The 24,531-nt window shown below is 35.8% G+C and overlaps 1 protein-coding gene across 13 annotated transcripts in view; it reads left to right on the forward strand.

The window, feature by feature from the left end:
- Nucleotides 1–24,531, forward strand: part of REPS1 (RALBP1 associated Eps domain containing 1) — a 60,214-nt gene that overhangs the window by 16,240 nt on the left and 19,443 nt on the right. For 9 of the 13 annotated variants that reach the window (XR_001554185.2, XR_014944034.1, XR_014944035.1 and 6 more), the window contains exons 2-8: nucleotides 3,460–3,583; nucleotides 6,988–7,184; nucleotides 15,870–16,023; nucleotides 21,232–21,359; nucleotides 21,819–21,981; nucleotides 22,285–22,348; nucleotides 22,847–23,001. Coding sequence is in view for 10 of the 13 variants with exons in the window: in XM_015858396.3 (XP_015713882.1) it covers nucleotides 3,460–3,583; nucleotides 6,988–7,184; nucleotides 15,870–16,023; nucleotides 21,232–21,359; nucleotides 21,819–21,981; nucleotides 22,285–22,348; nucleotides 22,847–23,001 (985 nt within the window). In the remaining 3 variants the exon portion in view is untranslated. Of the gene's footprint in view, nucleotides 1–3,459; nucleotides 3,584–6,987; nucleotides 7,185–12,272; nucleotides 12,328–15,869; nucleotides 16,024–21,231; nucleotides 21,360–21,818; nucleotides 21,982–22,284; nucleotides 22,349–22,846; nucleotides 23,002–24,531 lie in introns of those variants that run through there. The other 4 variants (XM_085541581.1, XM_085541579.1, XM_085541583.1 and 1 more) reach the window with 3 other exon arrangements.

Below are 24,531 nucleotides of genomic sequence, written 5' to 3' on the forward strand. Positions count from 1 at the left end.
CTAGATCACTGGATCAACGAGCTTTTTTATGCTATAGTTAAGTACACGGGTAATCATCAGTCCTCCAAAATATACTTAAAAAAACCCAAGCAATAATTTATTATTGTACTGGTTTTGTTTGTGCTATCTCTTAATGAATCTATGCTGATTTAATTCAACCATTTATTTAAACATAGTGCTTTTTCAGCCTTTGGCAAGTATGGGCAATTTCCATTGTTCGTGCCTTAAAGTTTTTATTCTTTGGGCTTTCACTTGCCAGTTTACTGTAATTTGTTCCCATATGGATCTTCTGATAGTCTAATGTATTGACACTAATATACTGTATTGAAGTATGAACTATTCTATTTTAATTAATGAACCTTAAAAAAAAAATCTGTTGATTTGTGTCCAGACATCACACTTCATGAATGCTATATTGGGAAAACACAAATAACACAGGTGCTGTAGGACAATGTGTGAAGCAGACATATCCAAGTTAACTAATGCTGCTAGCTTCAGTTCAGAAGGATTTATAAGCTCTGTGCACAGCAATAGACCTCCTGATCCTCCAGGAACTGCTTTGGGACTGAGTCTTTGTCGTCAGCTTTCCAATCCTTTCTGTGACAGCTTTCACAACAACGTATTTTCACGAGGTCCTAGAATCCTGGTGCATGGTAAGGAAATACCCGAGAAATCTTTTGTTGGGCCTTTTGCAACTTCTTTAGTTAATAAACCTGTGCTTGATTGCGCAATGATTGAAGTCTTTCCTGTTTCAACAGTGGTGCAGCAGCATACAGTCTTAACTCCTCACGGAACTCATGGTTCATTTTCTGCTATGTGAAAATGTTAACTGTTTGTCAGTTACAGTTTGCCAATAAAAAGTAACGGTGAGCTCATCTGTCCTTCAGAACCGTTTCTCATGAGAGCAAGTTCTTTCTGGAGAACTTTTTTTAAGCCTAGTAAATGTTCATTACAGTAGTTAGGAAACTGAGAAGATATATCAAGAGACTAGATTTGCTAAACTGGAGACGTGACTGTGCTGAGATGTGAAGGGTGAGGGGGGAATTAGTGCCACTTGGTGTAGATGATGCTGAGATTCTCAGTGCCTTCTCTGTATTACCATCACAGTCAACTTCTTGCAGACCTTTGAGCCTGGGAATGGTTTCAAAAGAAGAGAGAAACTTGTAGTAGTGTAAGAAGATGGATGTCTCAAAAAATACCACAGTATCATAGGGGTTGGAAAGGACCTTTGGAGATCATCTAGTCCAACCCTTCTGCTAAAACAGGTTCCCTAGAGTAGCTTGGTTACGTATCAAGTTGGTAGGACTGGGTGCTTCCAAAGATACTGTGAGAGTAAGTCAGTGTCATTGCACACCTGCTTTCTTATCTTTGAACTGTTGTAAAGATTAGAGGGACTTGAAGACTGGAAAAAGATGTGTTGCAGCCATCTTCAGAAGGAACAAGGGGTCAGGGAGCTTCATTCTGATCAGCTACACTTTGGTCCCTGGGAAAATTATGGAACAAGTCCACTTGGAAGCCATTTCTTGGCACAGGAAGTGAAAGTTATGACTGGGATTGGCAAGTGTGGATTCACCAAGGATACTTGTCAAACAGATGGCCTGCTGTGATGGAAAGGCAGTAGGACTGGGTAAGGGGTGAAGAGCAATAATGTCATTTATCTTGACTTCAGCAAGGCTTTCATGATGGTGTCCAACAGGATCGTTGTATCTCATCTGAATCATTACAGTCTAGATGAGACTGCTCTATATTTGTTGAACTTAATCTGATTTGGGATCTTTAACATCTTGCTAGTGGCATTCAGAAGCAGGAATGCACCTGTATCAAATTTGCAGGCCCCTGAGGTTGGGGGAGTGGGGTCAGCATGCTTGAAATCATGGCTGCCTTTGGGAGGGACCAACATTTGTATAGTTTCACAACAAAAGATATAGGATCACCTTTGTATTACATAGCACACAGGGAAGAAAGAGGAATAGGATAGATAACATCATTTTTGTGCTGTATTTCTTAAATGAGATATGACACCATATGCACTTATTTGAAGACCCTGAGGTTCTGCATTCTCTGCCTGTCCTGGTGTGTGTCTGTGTACATGTGAATCATAGAATCATTTGAGTTGGAAGGGACCTTTAAAGGCCAGTAAGACCAACGCTCCTGCAATATCTCCAGCTAGATGAGGCTGTTCAGAGACATGTCCATCCTGACTCTGCGTATCACCAAGGGCATCAGGTCTCCCTAGAGCGTTCTCCAGGCTGAACAGCTCCAGCTCTTAGCCTGTCCTTGTAGAGATGTTCCGTCCCTTAGATCATTTTTATGACCCTCCCTTGAATGCACTCCAACAGGTCTGTGTCTCTACTGTACTGAGAACTCTGCATCTGGATGCAGTATCTCTGGTGAGGTCTCTCCAGCACAGAGTAGAGGGGCAGAATTACCTTCTGTGACCTGCTGGCCGTGCTTCTTTTGTTGCAGCCCAGGATATGGTTGGATTTCTGGACTGCGAGGGCACATTGCTGGCTCATGCCTAACCTGCCATCCACCAGTACCTCTTAGTCGTTTTCAGCAGGGCTGTCTTTTTGTCTACCAGCTTATTAGGATAATGGAGGATGTTGTGACCCAGTTGCAAAACCTTGCCCTTGTTTTTTATGAATCTCATGAGGTTCTTCTGGACCCACAGCTGGAGCCTGTCTAGGTCTCTCTGAATGGCAATTACTGTGAATGGTGGTAAATACTTCATTGTGTTCTGAATGAGTGTTTTATAGGTTAATTTTGCCAGTCAGCAGTTGAGCTATTTCAGATGTATCAGACTGGTCTAGAATATAGCATTTGAAATAATCTAGAATGTTCACTTTTTATAAATTCTAAAATATTCATGGAAATTTTCAGACAGAAATGAGGGACAGTACCATTTCTCTAATATGATCAGTAATGTGCTATTCAAATTCGTATGGTGATTACTTGAAAATCCTCACTGAGTTTCTGAATTACATCTAGCAATCATCACTATTCTAAAAATGTTAAAAGATTCTTAAAAGCAGATTTCCTTTTTCTGTAGCAGTTACTTAAGAAACAAAGATGGCATAGCTGCTAATGTAATAGCTAGTAGTGGAATAGGATTCTTATGGGCTTTCTGGTTGTGTGTTTTTTGGAGTTTCCTTTTTTTGAAGACCCTCAGCAGCTAGTGTGTTCTGTTCTTTCATATCTAATATGTAGAACCTCTAAAAAGAGGTGAAAGAAACAAAAAATGAAAATTGAAGGAAACTTCAGTTTTAGACTTGGAACTTTTTCTGGCTGTGGAGAATATTATATGCTTTTAAGTCTTGTCATCTAGCATACAGGGATTCCATATGAAGTTGTTATGATCATTTAATGCAAGACATGTTGCTTTTGATTGTATGATATTGCCTCTGTAGAGCAATTTGTGTTTTTAAGTTTCCTTATAGAAGTAACTGTGTTTCTTTGCAGATTATGGAGCTGTGTGGTGCAACAAGACTTGGCTATTTTGGAAGAAGTCAATTTTATATTGCTTTGAAACTCGTTGCTGTGGCCCAGTCAGGTCTCCCTCTAAGAGTGGAAAGCTTAAATACAGGTAAAGCAAAGGAGGGAGAGTGGGTGGGTTTTGATTTGTACTTCACTTACAGATTCTGGGAGAGTAATCTTGTAAATTAATGTGGTTTTGTCTTTCTGTACATGTTGATAATCTAAAAATACCAGTTGTGGAGAGACTAAGGCAGTCTATTCTTAAGCAGTAACTGTAAGATGAGGTACCTCACCTCCTTTTCATTGAGGTAAGTCCTGTTATCATGGGCCAAGTGGACAAATACTACTGACTATTGGGTTAAGTACAAGTTAATTCTATGGACTGTTATTTGATAACTTGTGCACTGTACACTCTGAATCAAGTATTCATTGGAGCAATGAGAATTTGAAGGAGAAGAGGAATGTAACATTTGCGTGCTTTTGTACATGCTGAGTTTTTGGAACCTTGATAGTAACAAATGCAAACTTTTCCAAAGATGCATTCCTTTCCACTTGCTCTGAGTTTTTTCCCTTCTGTAGCCCAAATATCAAGATTAATGGTTTAAGATCTTTTTAATTAAAAAGCTTCATGTGTAAAAAGTTCCTTTATCAAACAGAACAGCTGTTGTTTCTGAGGGGTCAGGTGTGATGTGGATAATAGGAATAGGAGAGACTCACTTGAGGATGAATGTTCAGAACAGCACAAAGTGCTTTGAGGCTCTGCTGTAGCTTTCAGAGTGATGTAAGCAGATCTTTGTCCATGCTGCTCCGTGAGATGGCAAAAGATTTAGGAAGGTGATGGTTTATAAGCCACAGCAGCCTTTTGCAGCAATTACATGACCCAGCTTCTGGTTTCTGAATGCAGCATTGAATTTGGTTGAATACTGTAGTAGATCTTACTCCAGAATTCATGTTGTAGTAGAATTTGTCTACTGATATTATTAAAAGCTCCTAGGCTTTATTTTATTCTGAAGAATACAGATTAAGCCAAGTAAGTAAGGAGAATTCAGTAAAAATGATCTAATAGCTTTGTCAAATACTTCAGTCCTATAAAGGAGTAAAGAATTGTCACGTGCTTTACAGTTACGTTATAGGCTTCTACAAACAGTTTATACTACTTTCATGTTTTCTTTTTTTTTTTTTTCCTAACTTTTTGGAAATGTGCATGATTTTATTAAACACTTCGCTAGCATTTAAGTTCCTTTCTGCTCATAAACCACCACACTTATAAATTGTTTCACTAGTTCTGGAGCTGAATGTTCCAAAGATCAAAGGCTTTGGCAAACTGTAGCAGAATGCCCTAGAATCAGTGAGTTGGAAAAGAAAGGGACGTTCAATTCTTAATATCTGATAAAACTGAGACTTGATAAGCAATGGTGGGGTTTCTCATAAAATGGCCATGAAAGAAGGCAAATACTTTAATCTCTGTATTTAACTTTTTTCAGTGCTTTCAGTGCTTGATTTATTTTTATGTAAGGTACTTTAACTGAATTTTTTTATACAAAACAAACAAACAAAAAAACACTTGGGTTATATCAGAAGAAATCTGAAGGAAGGAATCAAAAGGAAAATACACAATTAATTCCCAAATATGAAAATTGAAATCTGTGTGATGGAATATGTTTCCTTGATTTATTGCAGAGCTAGAAATACTTGTAATAGTTTCTAGACTTCTAGAAGAAATTTCTGTCACTTGTTCCAAACCTACTAAATACGACAAGTATAATTGACAGAACATTTATTTTTACCATAGCTGTTTTTAGCTTTGGTTGTCTGTTGCCTTGGTTGCAGTGGTTCTAGTCATCTCTGTGATGTCCTTGCTCGTAGAGTAGTTCAAGAGACCTTGCTGCGGCTACTAAATAGCTAAAATACAGCAGGCTGAAAGACTCATAATGATTCTGAGCATGGGTTATCTTCCTTTGAGAATTATGGTTCAGCAGTCTGGTCAGCAGGGTTCTATCCACAGTCCTTCTGCAGGAAGGCTTGAAGAGGAATTGTTAGATCTGTCCTTTATGCTCTTTTTCTCTTCAAAGTGAAATAAAGGTTTTACTTCAAGACATCTACATTTATCTCTGTATACTGTGCATATTTTTTATTCAGTGATTGTCTTAAATATTTTTCAGTATTCTAAGTTTTTTCTCCCCTTCTCTTTCCTTTTGCTCTTTGGTTCTCTGTGTTTCTCTTTAGCAGGCAGGATGCTGGTTTTATGTGGATTGCTGAGTGCAGACTAGAGTCAAATTTGGGGTTCAAAGTCCATTCAACATAATTATTATCCAGTTGATTTTCAATTAACCAAGTGCTTTTATGATTACACAGCCGTAGTTTACTAAAAATACTGGCTTTAATTTTTATACTACAGGCTTCTAAGTCTGGCTGCTTGGTGTGTTCTTTTCTTGCTATCCCAGCAAATTTTCCTTCCAGTAAGCTAAAAATTGAGACGTTAATGAGCAGTATCTGGTCAGAAGTAATATTTGTTTTCTAAGTATAGAATCCTGGTTTTGGTGGAAGAAAATATTTAAAAGACGTGGTCTTGAGAAATACAGTGAACTTTTATAAAGTTTTCTAATTTAAGATCATATTTCCATTAATAACTACTGTATCATTTATAATTCATGGATTTCTGAATTATAACTAATGTTAAAATGTGATTTTCTGCTGTTATGGGGAAAAGACAGAAAAGAAGTGAAAAATGGCATTTTTTTCACTTGCCATTTAGAAGTTTAGTAGTACAGTAAGAACAAATCTGTATTATCTAGTCTTGTTTTTAAAGATGATGATGATGTATTTTCTGTTCCTGTTGAGCTTTGGATGTTGTTTTGTGAGATAGTACTAAATGCCTCATGCCAAAGCCTCATGTTGGAGCAACCAGTAGACTGAAAATAGAATTCCCTTGTATCAGAAGTTCTAGTCTTCTATGTAGTCTACATACAGCAATCCATGGGAGGAATTGAATTTGACCCATACTGTAAATTGCTTTTCCAACGCAGCAAAGATGAGTCATCTGTGTGGCAAATTCAGTTTATTTTGATTCACAATGGATTAGTGAGAAATCTGGGGTTCAGAAAAATGGTACAAGTGGGAAAGCAGTGGGAAACAGAACATCTATATAGATGTAAACCATAAAGCTAAGGACCTTCTGGTTGTTGGGTCTGTTTGTTTGTTTTTGGTAGAAAGTTTCTGTAGAAGATTAGGTGTTCATTAAAAAAATAAAATAGTAGAATATTCCCAGTTGTATCCCATTAAAACAACATACAGTACAACAGTAGTAGTTTAGCTTCTTATAGGAAGGTGTACACAGACATGATTCCTGCAGAATTGTGATGCAGAAAAGGCATTTGCTGTTTTCTGACTAGAAGAGAGAAAGTAATTGAGGCACATATGAAATTTCAGCTACAAAATAAAGTGCATATTTTAGTTTTAAAGCTCACAGTTCTATATAGTAAATGGCTGTCTCTTTTCTTTTTTTTTAAACAGTGAAGGACCTCCCTCTTCCCAGATTTGTTGTGTCAAAGAATGAACAAGAATCAAGACACGCGGCCTTGTATTCTTCAGATGCTGATAACCCAGCTTCTTATTCAGGTGTGATTCCTCCTCCACCTGGCAGGATACAAGTCAAAAAAGGCTCTGTGAGCCATGATGCAGTTCAGCAACGTACATCAACTGATCAACAGGTAAATTAACTTAAAAGATTAAATGGGACTCTTAACCACTAATTTGCTTCATAGGCATCAGTCTGATAGTGTTTCTGAGCTCTGTTACTTTCAATGTAGTTTCTTTAAAAATAAAAATATATACATGCACATTGTATGCTTTTTATGTATATAAATACTACATACACTTCTATAATATTTCTGTGTAGGTAGCATTTTTAATGCGTTCTTATATGTTTGAAATATTGGTGATAATCGAGACAGGAAAAAAAAGAAGAGATGTGTAGGGTATGATAACTATCAATTTGTAATCATTATGATACTGTTGCCTAGTTTATCAGAGTTCACATCAGCTTCCTGGTCTTCACAGCAGTGTTACTGAATGCCATGGAAGACTGGATGTTTAGTCCAGGCTGTCATACCTTTAAACCTGAAATACTTTATTTAGAAAAATCTCACAATGACTCCTCTGCCTTACATGCTGTTATTCAGGATTTTTATTGTTAAGTAGAGGAGGTGAAAGCCAGAAATAACAGATGCACAAAAGTTTTTGTGTAGTGTTTCACTGTATTATAATGATGAGAAAACTGATTTCCTTTTGCTCACTGATTCTCTCACCTTCAGGTTATCTGAATATAAAAAAACTGTACAGGCTTATGGCTTTGTGCCTTCTCACAATTCTTTCTTTATTTACTCTTTATGTTCTCTTTCCTTGGGGAAATCTTTTTGTGACAGTCCTTTTTACCAAAGTAAGGATGCTACATTTGAATACTGTGTTTTGCTGGGTGTTTTTTTATCTGTGCACAGCTGTTGAATGCCCTGATATATGTGTGTGTGTGTATATATATATATATATATATATAGGAGTAAAAGAATTCACTTATAAACATTTATTAATCACTCTAGAATAGTCCAGGCTTCCCCAGTTAAAAACCAAAACATAAATTGGCAGCGATCATCCATAGTCAGTGGTTATCACTAATTTCCAGACTGGAAATTGAGACAGTAATGAAATGAGCTCTTACAGTAGATCTGAAGATAGCTTGTTTATGTTTGGCTTTGGGGAGGTGTGTTTGAAATACAGTTCCAGAGAAGTCCACGATCCATTTATCTGATGATGGGATTTTAGGTTGATTGTATTAATACCTGTATGCTTCTATCCATTTTTGAGTTTTAGCAAGTGACTGAAATTTAATGCAGAAATCTGTCCTGGTGTAACTTCAAAGCAACATAATGTAGTGTTTGAGATTTCCAACCTCTGACAAAAGAGGCCACGTATTTACAAAGCTGTATAAGGATCCAAATTTCAGTTTGCTATTTTGACTTGTGTAAGCAGCCTGGTATCTCTGTGCAAGGTATTGTCAAAGTAAAGAAACCCTGTGTAAAGTGCTTTGAGAGATCTATCCCAGAAAAGTCTCTTGAAGTAAATGTAGCTAAAAATAGAGTTGTTTTAGAGCAGTTTTAAGTATTCATGGTTCAGAACATCAGGGAAGTACTGTCTGATTTTTGTACCCTATTATAAAACTGCATCTTCTGTTGGTTCTTACATTTCTGACTGTATAACAAATCTGTTCAAGATGCCTAATCTTGGTCTAATGTTTATTTTGTACGTTATAGGGGTACAGAGGATTTGAATCCCCTTTGACTGAGAATGGGACTGGTACCCCTCTCCCCCCCCCCAGGTTTCTCATAACCATATAAATACTAGTTGTTTGAGTGTTGTTTTCTGTTTGTTTTTTGCTTTTTACCCCCAGAAGATTAACAAATGACTGGAGGACTTTTTTCCTAGAAAGTGCTGATTGAGTTGTATTTGCCTGGAGATAATGCTTAGATTTGAAATATGTAGAAGGAGGTCCAGCCAATGTTACGCGCCATCTTTTTCAAGATAGAAGTTGCTGAAGTTTGAGAAGTAAATTATAGCAAGTCATTTTTCTAGAGGTCACTTTTCTTTTTGGGGGAATTTAAGTGTCTTGAGATGATATACTTCACTTATAGAGCTTGTCACTTAGCTGTTAGATACTCTAGTATTGATTCTGAAATCTAATTTCTTTTTTTTTTCTTAAGCTGTATATTGGCTTTAGCAATATATGTGCTGCTTCAAAGTGCTTTGATTTCTGACCAAAATATTTATGTGAAATCGTGTGCTGACTTGGCTCTGATCTTTGAAAGATGGTTACATTCATGCTCCATTTCCTATATTGTGAAATGTCACACAGATTAATGTTTCCTAATTGCAGGTAGCCTATGTAAAAGAATTTCACTTAGGGTGTTGTGAGCTAAAAGTCATAGAATACTATCTCTCTATTGATGCATTATTTTGACAGTGTTATTATCAATGCATTATTTGGAGCTTCCTTCAGATACAGCGAAGTTGTTTCCAGACAGGAACTACAAATGAGGTTTCTTTTACAAGCACAGGGCAAATGCAGGAACGTTGTTTTTTCTGTTGCGATTTCTGTGGTGAGTTTTTTTTGTTTATAATGGTGTTATGTAAAGGGAGCACTAGCCAGAAGTTTGTATCTTCTCTAATATTGCTGGCATGAATAGTAGATGACCGAAGTCACACTCAGCTGTCATGAAAGCTACTGAACTGATTCTAAGAGTAAAGACAACTAATGGAAGAAACCTGTACTAACTAGAGGGTGTGTTGACTGTACACCTTACTGGATGTAAAACACTGGGAGGAAATAGGTTTTTCTACTGGTGTAATTTCTTGTTGCCAAATAGACAGCAAGCAGATCAAAACTTCTGCTGTCACTGTCACATCTGTATGAGCGGTTTTGTTCACATGGTTATGTTAGTCATGGACTGTATACATATTTTTCTGTGTGGGTAATGGCAGCCATACTACTAAGCTTTTAAATTAGGCCAACCTTGTGAAACTGGATTCTGACGAGTTCTTGTGCATTTTTGTTTTTTTAAAGCCTAGTAAGTTTAGGACCTGTTGATGCTTCTTGCACGTTTTTTAAAGGAGTAATAAATGTTCTGTAAGCCATCTCATAGGAAATAATACTCCCTAATCAAAACAATTCTGCTGCTTCCTTCTTCTGAAACTAGTTTACCTATGACTAAATGCTCTCAGTATCAGTCTGTTAGATGCTACCTTTGCATGCTTTGCATTTTGTTGTTAAAATCAACAAGCTTGTAATTATATGGTGACTTTAAATGTGATCCAGATACTGAGTCAGGTGCCACTTTAGGATACTCTTACTTAGTTTCCAGCCTTTTTTCAGGAAGGGCAGGAACTAGATTGAATTGGTAGTGGCTCTTGCAGCTAAAAACTCTATGTAGCAAATGCTATAAGGTAAGTCATTGCTGTGTCCAGATGAAAATAAAAAGCTGAAGGTACACATCTTCCTTTATATGTGCATTAAGCATACCACTTAAAAAGCCAGATTGTGCTGAGCTATTGCTGCATCAGTGCGGCTCAAAATACTGGATGACTTCAACATTTGTAACTACGTGGGAAGTTGTGTGATATTTTTCTAAGGTTGGCAATAGAGCATGTCTCTTAAATTTTGTTTAGTAGATTAAATGGGTAATTCCAGATAAGAATATGTGGTATTAAATAAATTGCTTAGGAACATAAAGCTGGAATAAAAAACTTTTTTGTCACTGAGTTGTTATTTTGCAACTTAGATTTATGTATTAGTATCCCAGTTGTTGGAATTCTCTCTTGTGGCACCACGCTGAAATATACTGAAGTTCAGGTTAAATGTTGTGTGATTCCTTGTCTAGAAAATCACTGTTCCTCTGTTGTTGTGTGCAATTCTAATAGATAATTACTTTTTAAAAAACAGTCGGGATTCTCCTGTAAAACGGACATTTCATCTGCACTGGCATTGTTGGGGAAAACTGTTCCTACATCTTAATGGCAATATGGTGGAATGTTAGTGGGAGTTCAGAATTCCCACTTAACTCTCCTCAGGTCAGTTATTACTTGCTATTTTAACAACTTTGTTTTTAGTGTTTCCTGCAGAACATCACCAGGATTTATTAGAAAACCATTGTATTCCCCTCTAGATTCATTTTGTTTGACAAAATCTGAGATCTGTTTTGTTTAACATAGTAGTTCACAGTAATCCTTGTAATCCTTCTTTTCCATTAATTCAGTTTGAATTTATTCTCACTGAAATTGCCTGACCAGACTTACAGTTCTAGTTTCAAATGAGATCTCACCAATATTAAGTATTATTTCATAAATTACTTCCTACATCTGATGAGTTTCTCACCTCATACATCTTTGCAGCTGTAGAAAAAGCAGATCTGTCATATTTGACATAATAGTGGTCTGACAGTTGAGCTATGCATCCAGTCTTCTACTTTCAATTGATTGCTTCTCATTATTCACTGACTATTAATTTCTACTCTTTAAGAAATTGTTTTGTACTTGAAATTTTGAGAGCTTAGTTACCTCTGTCCTCAAAATAGTCTATTCTTATAATGCCTCCTTCACATTTCCTGTCAAAATACATTAGTATATTACTTAGTGTGTATAAGCATTTACCTGTGTTATCAAGTTAGGTCACTCCCCAGTACAGTCTTTCAGCAGCCCTATTAGAAAATTCACTTCAGTCATATGGTTCTCGTGCTAATGTGGTTCATTCTGTAGCAATTTCTTTTGCAACTTAGATTCTTGTATTAAACACCAGATTGTTAGAATTATCTTGTATGGCACCATAATGAAGTATACCAGTGTCCAGGTTAAATTCAGCACAATTCTTAGTCTCAAAAATTTTGAAAAAACTTGAGCAAAATTTCTGGTGCTGTGATTTATCTCCTTTCCATTTATCTCTGGGTTTTTAGTTGCCCTCTTCAAAACTAAAACTTTTCAGACTTTTGAGGTCCAACAAGTTTCCAGTTGGCTGAACCACACATTCCAATCTAAAAAATGTATAGCACTTCACGTAGAGAAGCTCACATTGAATCTTGAACTACTTTATTCTTCCATATAAATACTAGCTGATTACAAAATCATGGGCTCTGCAATGCGATTACCATCTCTAGCATTATCTTTCTTCATAATGGATCTGTTCCCTGACTCTTATGCAGGCTGTGTGGTGTCAGGACCTGGACCACAGCACCCTTAGAGCTACCCTTCGGATACCATGTCTGGCTTCATTGTCTCTGGAATTCTCCTTAGGAGGCTTTCTTCTGGCCTGAGGTGTGAGATCCAGGAAAAGGTTTATAATCCCTTTTGACTCGTGTATGCTTGCAATTTCCTTTTGAGGTTGAGATCACTCCAGTGTTGGTTTAATACAGTATTGTGTTGCCTTACACCAGTTTGACTTACATTCACCACAGTTCTTCTTTTGGAACCATATATTATAACACCTTTTTTTGATTAGCACCTTGTTTTTAGTTACTGCTCATCATTCCAGAAAGGTTCAAGTTAAAGTCTTTCATAGTTTTTAGTAATTCAAGTTTAACAAAAATCATGTTTTTTTTAACAACTTGGGTTAAATTTGTTATTTTAACGTAATTTTTATTTTTTTTTTTAAGATTAATTACTTGATTTTTGCTTGTTAACTGTAACCTTATTTTTTAGTAATATATTAAGAATGTTTTTATTGTTTTGATTTAATGTTAAGATGTTGGTTAACTATTTATATCAACTTGCTTTTATTTGCATCTCTTATCTCTTTCCTGCAATAATGTAGCAATGAATAAAATAGTAGGAAGCAGAAAGTTATAATTACTATTGATTTTATTGAGTTTTGTTTGGATAGAAATTAAATGTTGTTTTAAATGTTTTAATGGAATTGCTATGAAAGTGTTAGAACAGTTTATCAAAATAGGATTTTAATATTGGCTTATTTAACAAATGATACATTGACTATAGTATGCAGACGGGTAAAATTGCTGAAGTTACTGAAGAGATTAGGTGGGTAACTTCTGTTAAGCATGATGAAAATGAGCCACTGAGTTATCAGTGTCCTGAGTTACACATCTGTTGCAATTGTTACATACTAGGATTTGGAAGAGTGCTCCAGGTAGGTACTGTAACATAATGGTCTTAAGAAGATTTAGTCAGGGGTATTTCAGGCTTTTAAGATTAGTTTTCCTTTACTAATAGATTGGATGGATGAGAATGAGTGTACCGTCTTCTCAACAGCAGCATGTGCTCTCATAAACTGCATGTTTTGAGAGTTTGACTTTGTACTACATTTGAGGAACAGAGGTTGTTTATGATGAAGCCTGTTTACTAAAGCTGGAAGTCTGGTGCAGTATCAAAGCAGAAATTTTGTACAATGAACTGCATTTTCTTAGGCACAAGTGTATTAAAGTGCTAATTTTTATCAACTACAAAGGCATGTATGTGCCTGGTAGTACACACACATTAAAAAAAAAAGAAAAAAAAAAAAGTGTGAATTAACCTGTATGTAGTTTGTTTCAGTGCATTTTTTCCATGACTACCATTGCATCTGAGTTGATGTTCTTATGGTTCTATCTTCTTGGTCTTTCCTGGCCTGGATCTTCCTTCTTCACTCTTGCATCAAACCATCAGTATTTTGGCTAAGTCATTTATATATATATCTATTATATACAGAATAGATATTTTAATGGTGTTCAGATGCCTTAGGCTTTTATTAAGCTAGCTCAATGATTGCGAGGAGTGGTGTGTGGAAGGGGCTGGGATTGCACAGGGATAAGATGATGCCATAGTAATCACAGAATCATAGGGGTTGGAAGGGACCTTCAGAGATCATTGAGTCCGACCCAAAGCAGGTTCCCTATGCCAGGTCACACAGGTAGTCATCCAGGCGGGTCTTGAATTTCTCCAGAGAAGGAGACACCACAACCCCCCTGGGCAGCCTGTTCCAGTGCTCCATCACCCTCACCGTAAAGAAGATCTTGCACACATTTGTGCGGAACTTTCTATGCTCTAGATGTAACATGTTAAATGGGTTGAACATGTTTTGGAAATGTCTCATAATGAAGCTGAAGATATGGCAAGTCCTTGCAGAAGCTTTTTGACATCAGATTTATTTGTGTATTTTCTTCTGTTTTATAGTTTTGAAGTCCATGAGCTGAAGCTCCAGATTAATTGTGGAAAATATGTAGATGTTTATAATTCTGATGTAATGTTGATGGGAACATTGAGAACAAGGTTAACCATTATGCTTCTCTTGCTCCTTGTGATCTGTTTACCTTCATTACCTACTCTATAGAATTGCATGGAAAACAAATGTTTAGAAGAATAAGTTGAAGATCATATTTATGATAGCTTAAGCATTGTGGCTCAATAGTGACAGCTGTCATGTTGCTTAGGGCAAGGCCGCTTCACGAGGGTGGTATGTCCGAAGTAGATGTTCACATCCAGTTAGTAGAAATAATGAGTTTCCTTTATGTAGGTTATTATGCGTTTGTCTGCATTGGTGTTTCTTCTGTGTCTTTTTGGACTGTCTCACTTTCTGGAATAAAATGTGTGTAGTTTTAGTATGTACCTTGCTTGGAGAAAAGCTAGTTTTATGGCACATTGACTTTTAGACATTTATAGATGGAATGTTGTTATAAGACAAAATGGCCTTTGAATATTTGGCAAAGTAAATGAGGTTTGGGGAATCGTGTGGAAACCTACAGTCAATCTCTCTGTAGTACTTGATAGCGTATTAGCAGCTTTTAGGAAGCCATTTCCTGGTTATATTCATGTGGCTTTCAGTTTGTTTGGATAGCTGTCTTTGAAACTAATACCAGTTATGTTATCGAATGTATTCACATGTGTTAGTATATCATTGAAAATATTTACGATGTGTACCTTGTGGGTGAACTGGAAAGGTAAATAAAGGTTATGTCAGGCAAAAGAGTTCCAAACGCATGTTTTTGTCTACCGCTGTAACAGATCTCGAGATTTTTAGCTTTCTTTCTACTTCCCAGGAAATTCTGAGCTGAATCTTGCCTTCTTGCTGTACTTGTTTTCACCTACCAGATTAACTTGAGAACTATAGAAAGTAATTTTTAATTAGTTTGCTATAAGTACTTCACTTTGTTAAATTTACTTCTTTCATAATTTCCTTCCATTTGGAATTATCTGGTAATCTGAATGACTAATGAGAACTGATATATATATGTGATTCTATTTTCCAGTGTGTTCAGGGGGGAGATAGAACAATACAGTATTAAAGAAAATCTTAATCCCTAAAATTAGGACAGAACTACCTTCTAACTTGTATAACAAAGAAATATATCACAAATGGCATAATTATTTGGGAAAAAATATGTTTTTGCACATTTAAAAATAATGTCCGCTATATTTCTCAGTGTTTAATTCTGATTTCTTTTTTAAAAGAAGATAATTTGGATTATGAATCACTTGATGTCGGTTAGGTATGATCATTGCTTGTACAGTAAATAACTTTCTTTTGAGATCTGGGTTCAAATGTAACTTCTATCACAAGTGAAAATGAGTCTTTTGAATAAGTTTCCTTTGAAACTATGTCAGTTAACTTGGCATTGCTGTTATCCTGAGAATGCCTGCTTAAGGATGTGGTAGATTAAGTTGTGTGTTGTTTTTTTTTTAATGAATGTGTCTGGTGCTACTCATGCCGTACCTGACATCTGTTCCCTCATAAGTGCTAAAGTTTTTCCTTATCCAAGTATATTTTAACTATAATGATTATTGTTTCTAGAAATTATGGCTATAAATAGGTTTTTATATATTTAGTTAAACCGTACAAAACTTTAAAAGTTCCTTTGTTTTATTAGGAGTCCACATCTCCAGTTGTTTCACCACAGCAATCCCCACCAACCTCTCCACACACATGGAGGAAGCACAACCGCCATCCCAGCGGAGGGAATAATGAACGACCTCTTGCTGGACCTGGGCCTTTTTGGGCTCCATTTAGTGAAGCACAACCAGGTATAAATGTCTTCTGTCATGCTTTGACCATAACCCAAAGTTGTGGAAATTTAGAAAATATTTAATGAATTTAAGATGGTGTATTTCTGTTTTCCAATCCTGGAAACTCGGTTGTAGATTCAGATCTTCATGCTGATGTCAGCATTGTGGAGTCTGTGGCCTTATGTTATCTATGGCAGATCTGGTTTTCAGCGTGGTACGGGAAATGCTTAGGTTGGAGGGAGGGAAGAGTATTGAAGTGTTGTAATATGAAGCTGATGTCCTATTGACAGTAACTGCCAGCACACCCAGAGATACAGGGAGCACAAAGGAAGGAGGCAGATAATGTGTTATTTAAATTATGTTTCTGATGGATCAGATGACTTGTTGGAATAACTAATTCTCTTAACTTTTTCTTTTTTCTTTAAAGTTTATATAAACATAGCTGAAGCTACTGTAATCATTTGTTTTCTCTGTAGGTTAATCTTTTTTGTTCTGTTCATTTACTTTAACGTGAAGACTTTCACTACCGTGTCACTGTTTTGTGGCAAAGTTTTCTCCCTTAGAATCTTAAATATGAAGAATTTCTATTTCTTTTTCTGTTAATCTGCTCAATTTAATACACTTGGGAATAGTGGAGTAATAGTAACTAATGTGACATATTTATGAGTATCAAAAATGAAACATTTTATAAAATTTCAGATTGAGGTGTGGTTTGTTGCTTTCAGCTTCAGGATTTCCAAGATGGTTATTCAGTATATCCCACTTCTATGGTTATAAGCATTCAGAGATGACCAGGTATTCTGTTGTTGTAATTGGTTGAATAAAGAAATGAAATGTATCTTCACTGACACTTAGAAATTAAATAGGTTTTATGCATGGGTTGGTGTCACTATTTTGAATATTATTTTCAAGTATATGCTAGTCAATTTAGAATCAAAAATAAATATTATTAGTTTGCTCATTGCACATGCACTAAGGCTTTAGTCCAACTGTTCAAACGTGCTGTTAGTGATTTTTCAGCATTCAGTTTCTTGGTTTGCTTTTCATTTATTTCCTTTGCAAAGTTTAGTTGATCTGGTTTCATTGCAAAATGAAATAGTTTCTCTGGTAGCCTTTTTCTCATATGCACCATCAAGAACTACTAAAAGGCATGGAAACTAATCCTACCATTGAAGTGTTCAGTATTGCCCTTCAAAAGTAAAGTTGTAATACCATGTTAATATTTTATTTCGACTGTGCTTTCTTTGTGATGTCTGTTTGATAATATTTTCAGAAGTCTAAAAATATCATGCTGATTTAGCTCAAATACTTGAGTCTTATATTCCATAGTTAAACATATCTGTTTAAAGTAATATGGAGATAATGGAAAAGAATGATTGTTTGTTCTGCCAATGCTAAAAGTGGACTAGATTTACATATTTAATAAAAATTGGCATCCTTGTTCAGTGGATGATTCATTGCACTGTATTTTGTTGAATTTCAGCTGTTGTAGGCAGTACTTCATTCTTTTTCTGCCTTTTCTTCAGCCTACATTTTAAAGAGATATTTTTGTAGAAAAAACAACTCTTCTGACTTTAAGGTGCAGAACGAGATAGATTGTTGGTTACCTACCTTAAAATCAGTTCTGCAAACTCATTTTTATTTTGAAACAAGATTCTTTTGAGTAATCAGATAATTTGCAGGTAATGTTACTTTATTCCACTAGGACTTAAGGCAGGACTATCTCATTTCACTTGTGATCCAAGAAACATAAGAACCCAGGTCTCTCTGCTTCTATTTCATAGTTTGTGAAACACTGAGAATAATGGTAGATGACAGAGGTCCCATCTCAAAGCATGGGGCTCTCAAGTGTGAGCATGATTTGGTTAGATCTAATTAATACATAGCATGAAATGAACTTTGTGTTTAGGTATCATCTTTGAACATCAGTCAATTCTTTTTAAACCCAAATCTCTCATTCTTCCAATTGTTTAATTTGCATTTAAGGTAAAGCTGTTAAAAATCACGTTATATCTTGTTTCTAACCTGCCTCTGATCTGTCTGGTTCTTCTCCTAGATTAGTTTTTGTGGAGTAATAAAGTGGATAACTGAACCCCTCATATTATAAGGTGTTGTGGGTTAAGCTTGGTAGATGGCTAAGCACCGTACACCTTCATACATTCACTCAGGGGGTGAGGAAGAGGGAAGGAAGAGTAACCCCCCCAAAAAACAAACAAACAAACAAACACCAGAACAACCTTATGATTCTAGGGGGAAAAAAAAAGTTTAATAAGTGAAATAAGTGGAAGAGAAATTATTCAAAGACAGTCACCAGCCAGGCCAATTCCCAAGCAAAAGATGACTGATCCTAAACTCCCAATCCTTTTTAATGTTTCATTGCTAAGCATGATGCTACATGGTATAGAATATCTCTGATTAGTCTGAGTCCTCTGTCTTGTGTCCCCTCCCAGTCTTTGACACACCCCCAGTCTGTTCAATGAGGGGAGCAGTGTAAGAAACAGAAGGCTTGAGGCCATGCAAATACTGTTCACCTGTAGCTAACATATTGGTGTATTGTTGTTGTTCTAGGTGCAAATTTAGAGCACATCACCATATGAGTTGCTATGAAGAAAATGAACTCAATTCCAAGCAGATCCAATTCATAAGGAAACAGAGTTAATGTGAAATTAGAACCTCCTGTTCCTGGCATTACAGAAGAGGAAAAACATTCCAGTTTCAGTATCTAGAAGGGTGCTGACCATGAGAGACTTGGGAGAAAGAATCATTTCTCCTGGCTTAACTTCAAGTGATTGTTGAGTGGCATGTCAGAATAGGGGCTTGAAATTGTTCTAAGTTTCATCATTTTGTAGTTTGTTTGGACTGGAAGCAGAGTGGAGCATTTATGTTTGTAGCTTGTTACGTTTGTAGTATGATTTTAAACTAGCCAAAAAATTAGGTCTTCTGTTCAGTCATGGGGCCTCTGCCAGATTTCTTCAGTGTTACCATTAAGTTTTATTTCAGCGTCTTGAATGTGTATGAGAATTTGCATCTTCAAGCCATGCTGATTTATTTTCCTTGTTGGGGGCAGTTCTGGTACAACTCATGCAATTAGCAGCCTAGAAACTTCATGGACAGAAATGGAGAACATTGCATTAAGAGTTCATTTCTCTCTTTAGAGTCTTAATGATTCTTACACTGTTTGCTAGACACTGAATGGTCCTTAGTCTCCTATTTAATGCTTCAATAATAACTGATACTTGGCCTTGTTTAAGTCCCTGTTACATAGACATGGTTATTAAATGAGGGAAGAGCTCTAAGCCATTTTATTATTGTGCTTGCATTGGTTTTATTCCATCACAAATTAGTGGTAAGGAGAGCTCTTAGTAGTTCAAATGATTGCTTGAAAAATGAGTTTTTATAAGGTAAACTCATAGTTTATTTAAAAGCACAAGCAGCTTGTTGTTTAGATAGACCACTTATGTTTGCAGTATAAAGTGGACGGGTAACTTTTATCCCACAGGAAATCAGATAATCTTCCAGAATTTAACATTGTGGTGGTATTCGAGCTACAGGAGAAGAATAAAGAGCAGCCACAGGAATTCAAATTATGTCTTTATAGTAAACATTGTGCATTGGACTTCTTCAGCTAGTCCTAATCTGATATCTGATAATCAGTTTTAGGCATGCTCTCTATTCAGAGTGCTTTTGATGGTGTTCTCTGATAAAAGCACACAGGTTTTGGAAGTGATTGGCTTACAACTCATAAGTGCTGACTGTTCTAAGTCTTTTCTGTGACTATTTTCTTCCACTTCCACCACTACCTCAGTGTTCCCAAACTGGTTTTTCTAGTTTGAGAAGAAACTGGGGCATGATTATGTCTAACTCAAATATGAAATACATGTAGTTTTGATGATTGAGAATTGAGTTATTGGCTGTTGTTATTTCATAACTGTGTACATCTAGGTGTCCAGGGTTACTAGTAGTCTCTTCTGTGTGTGTGTTCTTCAACCTTCCCATCCTATGTCCTAAAAATCTACATAACAAGAACAGTAAAACAAGTGTCCTTGGGATGACTGAAGAGGGAAGGAGAAAGGAAATAGCTCTTGTAGTTTGTGTGAAGTACTTCTGAGTTATGACAATACTGCTACAGTACTACTGGTATCTGTTGCTATGCTAGTACTACCATGGAGAAAGTACTGTGCAAATGGGGGTACAGACTGAAATGTACTTATAAAGCGGTTTGAATTAATCAAGACAGGAGTAAAAAACAAAAACAACAACAAAAAAAAAACAATTTGGTGGTAATAATGTCAGTGGCTGAGGAGCAAAGCTGTTTTATCACAACTAAACTTGGAGTGTAGCATTTTCACAGGAGAAATGGGAGACCTGTTTGATTCTCATCTGCTTGCTCTGTGCTTAAAGACAAGTGGAAAGAAACTCCAAAGCTTTTTTGCATGCTTCTTTGTGAAGTTTTAGTGTTAAACTGGCTGCAGAAAAATTCCAAGGCAAAAAGAAATGTCAGTCTTATTACTTCTGTTTTCAGGAGTTTTGGTTGCAAGTCAAGTTTTGTTAGAGAACAAAAGGAGTAGTTAACAGTAGCTTTTTATTCTAGTAAAAGTAATTCTAAGAGGATGGGATTACTTTATATTATTCATGAATTTCATCAAAATAATAATCTTTCAGTTTTGTATAATCAACTTATCACTTCCAAAACCTGTATCTTTCTCCTACTAGAAACTTCTTTTATAAGAGTAAAATACACGTCAGGTGTCAGCAGTCTATTTGGGTGCCTTTTATTATTATTGGACTGTATTTAGGCAACTGAAAAACACACACACACAGAAAGTTGCATTCTGAAATCTTATGCCACTTTTGAATAACTGTTGGTACAGAAACTTATTTCAATGAGGAGAAAGCACTGAGTATTAATTAAGAGGCATCAAATACATAAAACTTTGTTTAAATTTTACTTATGTGCAAAAAGCTTATTCCTCGCTTCCATCTTTTTAGCACAAATTTAATTTGGCCAAATATAGAAGTCCAAAATAGTGGTCAGGAGGTCAACAGTGTCAGCTTGATGCAATTTGGTTTCAGTTTTCTTCACCTTTTTATAAGTGTGTGTGTCTTCCTGATGGGAACCTGTGTTTCACAGATGGAATCTTTTGGGCTGCTTTCTGTATCTGTAGTTCTTACTCAGTTTTTTAGGTTTTTGTTTTTTGAAAAAAGAAATATTTCTTCTACTTTCAGGCTCATCTACTTCTAGTGATCCTATATGGTCTGGTCATTCACCTCCACCTCACCAAGAAAACTGGGTCAGTTTTGCTGATACCCCACCAACCAGTGCTCTTTTAGCCATGCATCCTGCTTCTGTCCAGGTGTGACACTTTATTGGTATTTAATTTGCGTCATTCAGATGGTTGCAATCCTTTTTTTTTTTTTGTATATATATATATTTCACTGCAGATGTTTACTGTGTAGCTGTGCTTAGTCTGTTCAGTGCTATTTACCCAACAGATACTTCATATAAGTGATGTAGTTGCAAGTTACTAATTTTTAAAAATGCCAACAATTATGAAATATTTGTGCTTAGCTTCTTTTTGTATGTGCCGTGTTGGTTTTCTTTTGCTTACATAACTGCAGTCATTCCTACCCATTTGTATCCATGTGCAAAAATACCCTGTCGTTGTCCTGTAGATGCACTCTGCTGATATTTTTCTTGTAGTTTTTAAACTACTGTGAAATTTAACTATGCTTTACTTTTTGAAGGCAAGAAGTTGAGAATTCGTGAGAGCACTTTAGGTAGATAATACTGAGGAAAAAATATTTCATTTCAGGACCAGACAACAGTACGAACTGTAGCATCAGCTACAACAACAAATGAAATTCGTAGGCAATCAAGTAGTTATGATGACCCCTGGAAAATAACTGATGAACAAAGGCAGTATTATGTTAATCAGTTTAAAACCATTCAACCTGATCTAAATGGATTTATACCAGGTAAGTTACTCTTTAAAAAAACATCTAATTGTGGGTGCAGCAGTTCTGGTACAAAGACTTTGTTGGGTACTTAGGTTTGCATACCATTTCAAAGAAAGTACTACATATTAGTGATAACATTCTGGTAAATTGCACTGTAATTCAAGAAAGGACTTGAAGCTGCTTTTCGCTTCATCTCTAGAAATTAGTGCCATTTTTCCCTAAACCTTTGCTAAATAGCTTACATCATTTACCATAAATTTGTAAGTCTTCTGGTTATTTTAATTGGTTCAAGCATTAAAAACTGTTGTTGTAATTTTTCAGGATCTGCAGCTAAAGAATTTTTCACTAAGTCGAAACTACCTATTCTTGAACTTTCCCACATTTGGTAAGTGTGGTCTGTTTTGGGATAGCTGTTTTGAAATATTACAGCTATCTGGTGTTACCTAACCATCTCCTTACTAGAAGGTGTTAAGCAATGTTTCACTATTGTACTGTGTTCCTTTCTATTCACATTTATGCCAATATTTTCTTGGTTTTCGATGGCTCTAGGTTGGTGCTTTAAGCATTTTGAGCTTTATAAAGGGATGTAAACAGTTCAGAGTAAGAAATACTTGGTTTGAAATTTTATATTTTTTAAAGATACATCTAAATATAAATTATTAACTCCTTATTCCTATGTTTATTTGAGTCTCAGCAAGGAAATTTAAATAAAACACACATATGCAAATATTTTGAAATTCACTGAGTAGTACTTCATGATAATATGGAGTGCTTAGTAGGCAAAAGTGAACTATAGGGTGCATTATTTCTTCTCCCAAGTAGCACAACAGAAACACGTTTGGCAATATATTTGGTTTCATTCATATGAAGTTCTCCTTTTTAGGGAACTTTCAGATTTTGATAAAGATGGTGCACTGACGTTGGATGAGTTCTGTGCTGCGTTTCATCTAGTAGTTGCTAGGAAGAATGGATATGATTTGCCAGAAAAGCTACCTGAAAGCTTAATGCCCAAACTGATTGACTTGGAAGACTCAACAGGTAAGATAAGTTTCTTGAAAGTACTTAAAAATGTTCTAAGTCATAATGTCAGAGGTAGGACATGAGCACATGTAAAAGTGCCATTTAAAAGTAGGATGGGTTTGACTATCTTTCATTTTTATCTTCAAACAGATAAAGGAAGCAGAATACCTATAATCTGCTTCATAAATACTATATTTGCAATGAACATTGAATTTTTGTGGAACTTGAAATAAATTAACTTGTACTGAAATTAACTTGAAATACAAATGATTCCTCAAAATTCCATTGTTATCATTCTTGAAGATGTTGAGTCATTCAATTCTTATTAGTTAATAAAACTTGAAGCCTTTTTACTTTACCATCTCTTACCATCATATGTTTAGAGGAAGTGTATTTTTAGGCGCCATTTGTTGTTGATGTATTCTCTATGCTATATTTTTCAAAAAAGCAGAATTTAATGACTAGGAACAAAAGAACATTAAGCAGTCTTGGCTCTGGAAGGTGTACAAGTGGGTGTACAAGTATTGTGGCTTTCTAGCTCTTTATCTTCTTACTAAATATTTTAATAGGGAGGAGTCCCTTCCTACTGTGTGTGTAGGATGTCAGAGACTTTCACTTGGCTATTATTGAGGAGCTTTTAAACTAGATACTGTAGCATTGCTTTAATAATTAAACCAATGTTTTTTCACTCAGCTCCTCAGCCTTTCAGCAGCAGCCAGCATCAACTGTAGTGTTTTCAGTATGAGTAAGCACATTACTATGGCAAAGACATATTAGAAGTATCCACAGTTATCTAAAAACTAGCCACTCTCTTGTTATGTCAAGGTGATTGTCAAGCAACTTCTTGTCAGGAAATGGAGTAAGAAAACAACTATAGCCATGAAAATGCCTACATCCATACCTGGTTTTCTACTGCTTTGATTGGTATAGACAGTGTTGAGGATTTTGTCATATAACTGAAGTTCTTTGAAAGTTTTATAAAGTGGACATTAAGCTAAAAAGTGTCATTTTTATTTCACGGGCAGCTGTGATAAAATTTCAGGAAGTACAGAGTAGTCTTTAAGTGTGAAGAAAAACTACTTCTAAAAGTAGTGAATGTTTTTCCCTCTTATCTTAAAGGAATTTTGCTTTGTTCTGATGAAGACTGAAAGATTATTATGCTGTGTATGCTATGCTTAAAAATAAAAGTACAGAAATATAACAGATAATTGATTCTGCTGATGTTTTTAAAGGCATTGGTGAGAAATAACATGCAAACTTTTTGTGTTTTATGCAATTAATTTATTTCTTTTCTTTATCTGGGCCTCTAGTTTTGGAAACAGCTAATCTTCTTTAGTACCTGACATGGATTTGTCACCAGAACATGTACATTGAATTAAATGTATAAAGGGAGGTTACTGGTTTGGCTGTAACTTTGCTTGTAATTACAACAGTCCAAATCCCAATTTTACTATTTTAATGTATATTTATAAGTTGCTAATAGGTCTATGTGCAGGTTATACTGTGTATGTTAGGCTGTCTGCTCAACGGGAGCATCTGCAATGGAGA

This window comes from Coturnix japonica, chromosome 3 (assembly GCF_054131305.1).
Source record: "Coturnix japonica strain WE chromosome 3, WE-NBRP24, whole genome shotgun sequence".
NCBI classification, from domain to species: Eukaryota; Metazoa; Chordata; class Aves; order Galliformes; family Phasianidae; genus Coturnix; species Coturnix japonica.